Source organism: Chinchilla lanigera, unplaced genomic scaffold, assembly GCF_000276665.1.
Source record: "Chinchilla lanigera isolate Chin_1 unplaced genomic scaffold, ChiLan1.0 scaffold00081, whole genome shotgun sequence".
NCBI classification, from domain to species: domain Eukaryota; kingdom Metazoa; phylum Chordata; class Mammalia; order Rodentia; family Chinchillidae; genus Chinchilla; species Chinchilla lanigera.
The window spans coordinates 6,354,146-6,365,344 of NW_004955482.1; the positions used below are offsets into that span (position 1 = coordinate 6,354,146).

An 11,199-nucleotide genomic window follows, 5' to 3' on the forward strand; every position below is an offset into this window, starting at 1 on the left:
GGGCCCGCAGCTTTCCAGAAGAGGAAGCTCGACTCCTCCTGCCATTAGCAGCATTAAAAATGCAGGAGTGGCCGGAAGAGGGCCGGCCCCCAGCCCAGGCTACTGCTTCCTCGGCGGAAGAAGGGGCAGCCTCGGCGCTGGGAGTTGGGGCGGTGTGGGAGGCAGCGGCGCCCGTGTCAGTGTCCCCAAGCGGTCCCCGTCTCCCCAGGCGATGCCGGCCTCGCCCGCCATCCACATGCTGCAGCTGCTGCGGGAGCTGCTGGCCTTCGTGCTGCTCAGCTACACGGTGCTGATCGGGGCGCTGCTGCTGGCCGGCTGGACCACCTACTTCCTAGTGCTGAAGTGACAGCGCCCCCGCCCCGCCCCGCCCCGCCCCGCGCTTCAGCCGCTTCCCAAGCTAAAAAACAAACTCTCCGCGTTGTGCCCGGGCCTCCCTCGAGCCACAGCCCCGACCCGAACCCCAGGCCCAAGCCCGCGTCGCGATGCGCGACACCGCTCCGTATTCTCGTTCCGCGCAGAAACTCCGGCGGTTGGGCGCCTGCCGCGGCGGTTTTGGCCGTTACCCTGAGCCCCGCCCCCACCCTGCCCGTCTGCCCAATCCCAACCGCCCCCTCGAGTGGGGGCGTGGCCATGAGCCCGAGTCCCCTCAGGTGCCGGAGGCGGCCGCCCGCCCGAGGCTTCCGGAGCTGCGTCACTTCCGGCGTGTGCGTCCGACGTGCCCCCGCCGCGGGATGGCGGCTCTGAGAACTTGGCTGTCACGGGGTGTGACTTCCCTGTTCAGGTACCGCTCTGCCGTGGAAATGGGCGGGAAGAGGGAGAGCCCGGGGATGCTGGGAGCGCTGTGGCCCGACCCTGAGTGGCCCGCCTCGGACGTCTGAGGACGCCCGGCCTCGACCCGTAGGTCGCACTGGGTGCCTTCTCGCTGGCGGCGGCGTCGTTACTGTGTGCCCTGGAAGCCGGTCCGCAGCCCCTCGGCTTCCGGCCCGCTCCCTTGGCCCGGTCGAAGCTCCGCGGGAAACAGAGGGCGAGGCGGGCTGGGCGTCGGGAAGCGCGCGGGAGGGAGCCAGCGGGCGAGCCCCAGCCCCCGACGGCGGCTCCTGGCCTTCTCCAGCAGGGACCCTCCGAGGCCCGGGCCGGCCGGGCGCGCGCCGGGCCCCGGCGTCGGGTTCCCGAGCAGCGCGGGCGGCACCGCGAACCCCGGCGGGGGGAAGCTCGCGGCGCCGGCGCCGTGTGCCCGCCTTCGGTCGTCGGGAGCCGCCCCGGGTCCTCATCCGGTTTTCTGCCGGCCCCGACTTGAGATTCCAACCCCTGCAAATACAAGCGAGTCTTGTACAGCCCGACGTTTGTGCCTTTGTTACTCAGTTCCACTCCCGCTTCTAGGCTCAGACGGTGTGTTCCTGCCGCGGCTGGCTCCAGAAGGCGCTGCTTGTCGGAACTGCTGAGACCATGGCGCGGAACCGCGGTGGCCGGCTTCGGCGTGGCCCTGTGCGCAGTGCCTATCGCGCAGGTGACTGCTGTCCCGCGGCTCGGGGTTGCCTGGCCCGGCGAGAAGCTGCGGGTCCCCCGCTGTGGTGCTTCCGCACAGCCTCATCTCAGAGTTCGGCGGACGTCCTCGTCCTCCCGCTCTGACGTCTCGTTTTGTAGAAGCCTCAGTTGTATGAAGAGTAGAGTGGAACGGGGGAGTGTTGTAGTGCGTCAACAAAGTAGTCTTTCATTCAGCAGAAACTTAATTGAACAACTTTTATGTGTCAGATACTGGGACTGCGGTCGGAGCGAGCAAACCGCTGCGAGTTCGAGGCCAGCCTGGGCTACAAAGTGAGTTCAAGGCCAGCCTGAACTGCATAGCGAGACCCTGTCTCAAGAAAAAGAGACAACAGAGAGCGAGCAGAAACTTCTTGCCACCATGAAACATTGGGGAAAGATGAAAGAAGAGGAAGAACCTGTGAAATGTCAGCTGGTGATAACCTGTGACAAAAACAAATAGCAAATAGGGAGTCCTGAGAGAGGGTCATTTTGTTTTACTTAAGGGTAGGTCAAGAAAAGCTACTCCAATAAGGTAAAGGATTAGAGAGTTGAATCGTCTGAGAGTGCACCCTAAAAATGTCTGGTGAGGGAAACCAGCCTACCAGACAGAAGCACTTTTTAAATGCGAGAAGCTAGCTGTAGTACAGCACTTATTGTCTGAGGAGCAGCAGGATGAGAATGTCACAGGAATGAGTCCGGGAGGCCATCACAGGCAGGGCCTATTAATTGAGGATCAAATTGGGTGCTTTGTGGGCCATTGTAAGGCTCAGGGTATTATTCTGAAAATGAAAGCCACAGCAGATTTTAACTCAGAACTTTTATGATCTGACATATGTTTTTACATGGTGGTGGTTTGGCTCTGGGAGGACGAATAGGCTCGTGATAATCCTGGCATGAGGGGCTTGGACTAGGCAGGCAGCAGAGGAGGTGGGGAAGTTGGCTGAATGTGGCCGATGGAGGTGTTGATGGACTGGACATGGATAACCTAGATTTCAAGATTTTTTAAAGGCCTAATGAACTGAAAGAATGGGGTTGACATATACTAGGATATAGAAGAGTGAGTTTTGAAAGGAAGAAATCTTTCCATTTGGGAAATGTCTGAGATGTTCCATAGACATCTAGGTGGGTTTGTCAAGGAGGCAGTTAATGTCAAAGTAGCACCTGATTTTAAGAATCACTGGCTGTATGCTTCATGAGGAAGAGCTAGGCGGAAACTAGCAAGCTTTATTTCATCAGATACTCCTGATACCTTTGTGTTTATCACAAGATTGATTCCGTTGATTGTTGGTATTTTCTGCATCTTCTGAGGCGCACTCATAAGCGCTCAACGTGCTGTATTCATTTCAGCTTTCAGCTTTGTGTGCTGGTGATCTTTTAGCCGGAAAATCCTCACATGAACACCAGGCCATTTTTTCCCACTAGTAAGATGAATCTCTTATCCTTCCAAGGACTCTGGGGCTTGTCCTTTCTCAGTTCATATACTGTACTGTTTTCTAAGCCCCAGTTCCCTCAGTTCTGGGCCATGTGACAAGAGCAGCAGTCACTCCCCTACAGTACAGTGGTCCCACTTCTGTTCTTCAGAACCCCTGTTCCCTCTCATTGTGTGTGACAGAACTAAAACCTAATCTGGGCATGGTGGTGCACGCCTGTGATCCCAGCACTCTGGGGGACTGAGGCAGGATGGAAAGTTTGAGCCTGTCCAGGACAATTAGCAAGACCCTCAGAATTTTAAGAGAGAGAGAGAAACCAGGTATGGTGGCGCACACCTGTGATCCCAGCACTCGAGAGGCTGAGGCAGGACAATAGTTGCAGGTTCAAGACCAGCCTGGGCTACAAAGTGTGCTCAAGGCCAGCCTGAACTGCATAGTGAGACCCTGTCTCAAAAAGACAAAAAAAAAAAAGAACTAAAACCTAATGCTTCCTGCACTCGTGTCCTAGCTAATGCCAACGAGGTTAGATTCCTGGACATTGCTTACATGCTGCAAATGTATTCTTTTCCTCATCATTTCTTCTTTCTTAGGATTCCAGATCATCCTAATTCTAGCTGTCTCCAGTGCCAAGCCCCACCTCATCTTTAAAACCTTTTGTAGTTCCCAGCCAATAGTGATCTCTCTCCTTTTGACCATTTATCATGTATTTTGATGTTTGATGATAATTCTCTTGGCACTTTTGTGAGTCAGCACGGCATAAAGGAAAGGGTCCAGACTTTGAAAGGACAAGATTCGATTTGAGGGCAAAATTGTGACATTTTAGGAAAATTACATAACTACTATGACTTTCACTTCATCTGTAAAAAAGGTTTTTAAGGAACTGTTCTAAGTGCTACCTGAGCGACTTAGCAGGACCTCAACTCAAAAAGGCATACGGATGTAGCTTCGTGGTAGAATGCTTGCCTAGCACACCCGCAGCCTTGAGTTCAACGCCTAATGCTGTAAAACTAAACAAAAACACTTTGCTCTCTGGGGCAGATAATGAAAGTTAGGGGGGCCATACTGGGGAGTTCTTGCCCTGTGTTGTCCTATGTAGCCCAAATAAAGCCTGAGAAGCTCACTGGAGAAGCACAGCACAGTTACAGCTTAAAACACAAACCAGCATGAGGGTTAGGTTTTTTCTCAAGTGTCCACGATGAAATTCGCAGCTGGGGCTTTATTTAGGTTGAAAGTTGAGTGACGATATTTGTGTCTTTCAGAAATCGGAGCCTCACTCTCTTAGTAATGAAGCGTTGATGAGGAGGGCTGTGTCTCTGGTAACAGATAGCACCTCTACCTTTCTGTCTCAAACCACCTATGCATTGATTGAAGCAATCACTGAATACACTAAGGTACGTCTCCCCTTCTTAAGTCTTGATCTTCTAAGCCAGTGGTTAGCAAACCATGGCTCATCACCAGATCCAGCCTGATAGTTGTATTCACTTTTTGGCTTTTGGGGATTTTGTGGGGAGCATTGAGACAGGCTCTCACACAGTAGTTTAGGCTGGCCTTGAACTCACTATGTAGCTAGCCCAGGCTGACAAACTGGAGGCAGTCCTCCTGCTTCAGCCTCCCACGTGTGTGATTACAGACATGTACCACCAGGCCTGGCTACATTTGCAATTCATTGCAGGTTAGCCAGGCTCATTTCTTGTCTGTGACTGATTTGAAGAGTTTGAGGTTTCAGCAGAGTGAGGTTTACAATCCCAAAACGTTTTCTGTCTGATCCTTTACAAAACAGTGGCTGAGCCATGATCTAAATCACTGTTTTTTGTACTTATTCTAGGAACCCTTTTTTTTGTCTTACAGAAAAATCTTAAATATAGTAGCCCAGTACGTAAAATAGAAGCCAAGCTGATCTGCCTTCGATAAGGGATAAAAAAGTCCAAAGTCCACTCCCAGAGGTTTCCCTGTGAGAATTGTTTGAAAACCATTAATTTGAAATAAAAGTAAAAAATAAAATAAAAGTAATAAAAATTACTCAAAAGCTTTTAGTGTCAATAGTTCTAGCTACTTGGGAGGCTGAGGCAGGTGGATCAGTTGAGCCCCAGGAGTTTTGAGACCAGTCTGAGCAACATGTCTGTTACTAAGCAGGTGTGGTGGTATACACCTGTAATCCCGGCTACTTGGGAGACTAAGGCGGGAGGATCACAAATTCCCAGCCGCCCTGGACATTATAATGAGATACTGACTCAGAAAAGTCAGATTTACAGGTAGATACACTAATGTCCTGGAATGGTGCCTCCTCTTCATACAATAGCACAGTTTCAGTGCGGCACAAGGACTGGAGAGCCATTTTGCTGTAAAGGACCTTGACATCTTTTGAGATGTAAATGTCAGTAACCCTTCTAATCTGCCTTGCTTATTTTGCTCGTTCTGTCTTTGTAGGCTGTTTATACATTAATTTCTCTGTACCGACAGTATACAAATTTACTTGGGAAAATGAATTCACAGGAGGAAGATGAAGTGTGGCAAGTGATCATAGGAGCCCGAGTTGAGGTAAAGCAAAGCACTGTTAGGCGTCTCTTTGTTCATCCCCCTGCGCACAAATTGAGGGGTCTAGTCGGTAACTGCTCAAGTTAGTCCGCTTAATTAACTCTTAAACCTCTTCCTGTCGTCCGAGTTTACAGATGACTTCCAAACAGCAAGAGTACCTGAAGCTGGAAACCACTTGGATGACCGCAGTTAGTCTTTCAGAAATGGCTGCAGAAGCTGCCTACCAAACTGGTAGGTTAGAGGGATTTTTTTGTTTTTGTTTTTTTTTTTTGTTTTCTATAAGGGAGATGCTGTTTGACTTTCTATTTAGCTGTAAAATGAGTTTAGACTAATTGATAACACCCAGTATGACTAACTTTATTGGAAATTAAGCAACATTTTATTTGCACAGTAGGAAAAAATGCACATCTTTGTAGATCAGACCAGTAGAAGGTAGGCTGTCAAGGTCTAGAAAAAGGAAAATAATAAATTGTAAAACTGTTGCCATTGGAAAATGTTTCCAGTTTAAGCATTTTTTCATAATCTATGTTTTATTTTTATTTTTTGCCTTTTTGAGACGGTCTCACTATGCCGTTCAGGTTGGCCTTGAGCTCACTTTGTAGCCCAGGCTGGTCTGTGCTCCTCCTGCCTCAGCCTCCCAAGTGCTGGGATTACAGGCGTGCACCACCACACGTGGCAACAACCTAGACAATTTATTAATAGTCATAGAATGACTCAGTGGATGAGACTTTAGCTCATCCATTTGTATGAGCCTTTTTGTACAAATAGAAGAAATAAGACTTGGAATCATAGTGCCAAAATCAATACAAATCATTGAGCATTTGTCTATTTCAGGCTTTGTGGTAAGCATTTCATAGGGATTTTTAATGCCTACAGTTCCCTTAAAGTAGAAACTGTTGTTCCATTCCCACTTAGAACCAAAAGGACTAGGTGACACCTAACCTGCCACGGTATAATTAAGCGGCCAAACTGAGGTGCAGCTGGGTAGGGTCAGATTCTAAGGCCTTTGTGTCTGGTAGCTAGGGGTTTGTTCTCTATTACCTCAGTGACCTAAACTGCCCCAACGTAAAAAATGCAGTGTTTTTTGGTTATTTTTGTTTAATTTGGTTTGATACAGGGTCTCACTACGTAGTTCAGGCTCACCTTGAACTCATTATGTAACCCGGGCTGGCCTTTACCTCATGACAGTCCTCCTGCCTCAGCCTCCTGAGTGCTGGGATTACAGGTGTGCACTACCACGCCCAGCTTTGCAATTTTTTTACTAAAGTGTTTTTTGAATATCACTGTCCATCCACTGGATGAATACCAATTTGTTTTACTTATTTTTTGGCACTACTGAGGATTCAACCCAGAGTCTTCACACTGAGCTCCATCTCCATCCCTTTCTATTTGTTATTTTGAGACAGGGTCTCGGACTTGTGATCCTCCTGCCTCCCAGAGTGCTGGGAGAAAACACAGTGGGAAAAAAGGTGAAAAATTATAGAAAGATAAACTGAGGAATTAGCGAAAAAGAAAGCTCTCATAAAAGGATTAACAGCAACATCAGAAATCAGAAAAAGAAGGCAAAAGCAATAAATGGGACAAAGAACAAGTAACGGCATCAATCATGAGCGTGTGCCTAATAAGGCAAAACTGATGGAATTACAAGTAGAAATTAGGTTTTATACATATTTCAGGGACTCACAGATCAGTAAGGCCAAAAAACTAAAGCTGTTCAAGACTGGAATAGTTTTAGGAAAGACTTTTTTTTTTTTTCAGTACTGGAACTTGAATATTTCTGGCCTAGAATAGTGGTTTTTTGTTTTTTTTTTTTTCTAGAACAGTTTTATTTTTTTGCTTGTTTGGGTTTTTTTTGTTGTTGTTATGGGAATCGAGCTCACGACCTCTTGCTTGCTAGACAGGTGCTATGCCGCTGAGCTGTATCCCTGGCTAGAGTAGTTTTTAAAAGCTTAACCAAACATAAAACTTTGCCCCCTTCCCACAAGAAACACATACTCAGACACAAAACATGTACAAAAACTGATTTGTATCAGTTGAAAGACAACCTCAGCCTACCACCAAAAAAAAAATTCCTTATACTATAAAACTTAAGAACACGCTTCTTGGGCTGAAGATAGAGTGCACTGATAGAGTGCTTGTCTAGCATGCATAAGGTCCTGTACTTATGGTTTGATTCACAGCACTGCAAAATTTAAAAATTAGAAACATGCTTCTTAAAAACCACCAGTTAGGCTGCAGTGGTGACTGACTCCTGTAGTCCTAGCACTCTTGACAGCTGAGGCACAAGTTCGAACCCACCCTGGGCAACTTTGCACAAGACTCTGTCTCAAAAGGAGTGAAGGCCATGGTTTCAGTCCCCAGTGGCATCAAGTAAATAAAGACACCACAGGCTCACCGGGCGCAGTGTGCACACCTGTAACATCAGCACTCAGGAGACAGAGGCAGGAGGAGCAAAAATTTGAGCTCAGCCTGGACAACTTAGTGACTTGGGGAGAGTCTGTCTCAAAAAGAAAATCGAAAAAAAAGGCCTGGGATGTAGTTCAGTGTGAAGGCTTGGGCTCAACCCCCAGGACGACAAAAAATAGTAGTAATTCCTGTATCACAGAAAGCATACCAGTGTGCAGAGAGTGGCAGCAAGCCGAGTCACTGAAGCCAGCATAGCACAGATGCCAGGCTGGGCTAGGGCAGTGTTGAAACAAGAGCTGTGCTTCAGTATCACCTCTAAATGTAGATGTGAATCCAGTGGAGTCTTCCACCCTTAAATACAGCAGTAGTTCTCCAAGGGAAAAATCTGTCAACATGATTCACAACTTGAGATAATTTATAGTAATTAAAAGAGAAAAATATAATCAATATATGCCAAGATGCATTCAGTAAAATATAGTATCCATTTATGAATTAAATTTAAGTACACTTGCAAAAAAACAATTTTCTTATGATGATAAAGGATAGATAATTGTACTTAACAATGAAATATCAGAAGTACTTTTATCAAGGTAAGAAATACAAAAATTGGGCCTCCCATTCTCCACCACTTCCTACACTGTATAAAATATGCATATGTATGTGAAGTGCCCCCTAGCAAGGAGAATGATGGAGCTCAAAACACATTAGTCAGTGAAAAAAACAAAATTATAAACTATGTTCAACATACTGTGTGCCTTTTATGCCATTATATGTTCACAGCAGTGATGGCAAACCTGTGGCCCACATGCTACAGTGGGCTGTTATTGAAAGTTCTACAAGGTTTGCCATCACTGGTTTACAGTAATGTTTTTCTATGCATTGTATATGTATTCAGGTACTTTCTTTTGTTGTTTTGTTTGGTTGAGACAGGGTTTCACTATGCAGTTCAGGCTGGCCTGGAACTCACTATGTAGCCCAGGCTGGCCTTGAATTCACAGTGATCCTCCTGCCTCAGCCTCCTGAGTGCTGGGATTACAGGCATGCACCACCACGCCCAGCTTATAGGTACATTTAAAAGGGAGAAATATGCTCTCTAAATTTCCAAAAGCAGTTATCTCTGAATATTAGGTAGCTCTTTGAAAATTTTATTCATGATCCCTTAATTTGTCAAAAAGAAACATAACTTATACTTAAATTCATAAAAGCTTGGTACCTAGAGCTGTGTAGCTATAAAGATGATTGTAGAAGTTGCATTTCATAAATACATTAGCTCCATCGGGCATAGTGGCACATGCCTGTAATCCCAGCACTCGGGAGGCTGAGGCAGGAGAATCATTGCAAGTTTGAGACCAGCCTGGGCTACAAAGTGAGCTCAAGGCCAGCCTGAACTGCATACTGAGACCCTGTCTCAAAAAGACCACCCCCTCCCCCCAAAAAAATTAGCTCCTTTAGCTGAAGAGAAATCCCAAGGTTTGGTACGTAGATCTAGAGCTGGATGCAGGCAGCAGCAGGCTGTCTGCTCTGTGGAGGAAAGGAAGGTGACCCCAGGACTCCAGGCTCTCCTGTGTGTATGTGTACCTTCTGCCCTGCTGGCTGCTTAGTGCCATTGTCCCGTCTTCTGGCAGGAGCAGACCAGGCCTCGGTCACCGCCAGGAATCACATTCAGCTGGTGAAGTCACAGGTGCAGGAGGTGCGCCAGCTCTGCCAGAAAGCAGAAGCCAAGCTTGCCGAAGCACAGACGCAGGAGATGCGCCAGAAGGTGCAGGAGGGCGAGGATGAGAGGGCCGAGCAGGAGCATGAGGCCTACCTGCGAGAGGACTGAATGCCGGAGCCGCTGCCCTGGCCCACGGTGGGAAAGGAGGGCCAGACTCCAGCGCCCAGCACAGCACGACCATCTCTGCAGAGGAGAGGCAGCAGCTGCTGTGTGGCCAATCGCGCCAGACCTTGCCCGCCTGAGCGCCTGGGCCAGGCCCTTTCCCTGCCTCCGCCTTCCTGAGGTTGGTTGATCAACGCGGCGCTCTCCCTGCCTGATTACCTCACACCCAAACCCTTTCACCAACCTGGGCCACCACGAGGGCCCTCTGTTTGTCACACTGTAAGGTTCAGTAGCTGTTTAACTCAAGTTTTCAGTCTTACTCAGACACCGAGGTAGGACTTCGTATTTGCTCCCTCGCGGGGATGGAGCTTGAGGGCGGGGAGCGCGTCTGCTCCCTGGGTTCTCCGCGTGTGTGACAGCCCCGGCCAGGGAGTGGAGCCGGCGGGCCGGATGAATCCGCGCCTGGTGCTCCCAACAGGACTTACTCTGACAGTGCCTCACCTGTGCTTTCCTGTGTCCTTGGAGTTTCTCTGTTGTATCCAAGAGAATTTTTTTTCCGTTTAAAAAATGTGTGTGTCTTTTGGGGCCGGTGCATCATCCCCTGCTGCCCAGACGCAGCGCCCGTGCGGTCTCCCTGCGGATCCCGGCGGCGTGGCCGTGCCTTGGCTCCCATTCAACCCATGGGCACATCTGGGCGTCTTAACTGGGGCGTGCAGGAGGACCGGCTACAGAAATGGCGGTGGGCATTTCCTGGAGGATCGGTGCCCAGGGTTCCTCCCGTGATAGAAAGTCAACACCGAGTCGTTCCTGGGCTGCTGCCCACCCCCCCTCAGTGCTGGGGTCTGGGGGCACATGAGCCCCGGGCAGTCGCGAGGGCCCACGCAGTCCGCATCTGCAGGGGGCTGGGGCGGTGCACAGCAGGTGCCCCGCAGCGGATCCCAAAGGTCTTAAAGCTGACGAGGGGCTCAGGCCCACAAAGACGCGTCCACGGGGAAGAATTGGGCCCGCACGGCGGGGGAGCTGCCAGCCGCAGCGTAGGGTGGGTGGGAGTACTTGACTCGGGGGTTCCTGCTGGGCAGGGCCTGGCAGCTGACGTCCCCCTCCAGGAGGCCCTTCAGCGCATGGGGGACGTGGACAAGGAGGGCATCATCTCCCTTCAGCGTAAGGTGGGCCTGGGGCGGGCAGCCGCCACCCAGCGCGGCACAGGCAGCTCCTTAGGGTCAGGCGATGACGCGCTCGGCCGAGTCCCACTGCGGGATGTCCTCGCACCGTCCCCCCAACACCAGCTTCCCACGCCGCCCGGCCGGCGGTACCGATGGCCAGGAGCGGGGAGGCGTCCCGGCACAGCCCGAGGGCCCCGGCTAGGTGAAGGTCCGCGGTGGCCATAGGTCGGGAAGAGGCGCTGAGGGCTGGGCAGGCGCAGGGGGCGCTGGCCACGGCACGGTCGGGCGGGCACCGGCCGAGCGCGGCCCCAGGGGAGCGCGGGCT

General features: G+C 50.1%; 2 protein-coding genes across 2 annotated transcripts; one reads left to right on the forward strand and one right to left on the reverse strand.

Annotated features, from left to right (window-relative positions):
* Positions 1-356: 356 nt before the first annotated feature.
* Diablo (diablo, IAP-binding mitochondrial protein) lies at positions 357-10,279 on the forward strand (the record flags this gene model as incomplete). The annotated part of the gene is given in 6 exon segments (XM_005403097.2): positions 357-781; positions 1,381-1,507; positions 4,214-4,345; positions 5,382-5,492; positions 5,624-5,720; positions 9,521-10,279. Coding segments are annotated over 6 exon segments (963 nt in total). The 3' UTR covers positions 9,718-10,279.
* Positions 5,822-11,199, reverse strand: B3gnt4 (UDP-GlcNAc:betaGal beta-1,3-N-acetylglucosaminyltransferase 4; the record flags this gene model as incomplete). Its single annotated transcript, XM_013503651.1, is given in 5 exon segments — positions 5,822-5,936; positions 8,104-8,280; positions 9,474-9,596; positions 9,703-10,891; positions 10,894-11,199. Coding segments are annotated over 2 exon segments (521 nt in total), but the record flags the coding sequence as incomplete, so codon positions are not given.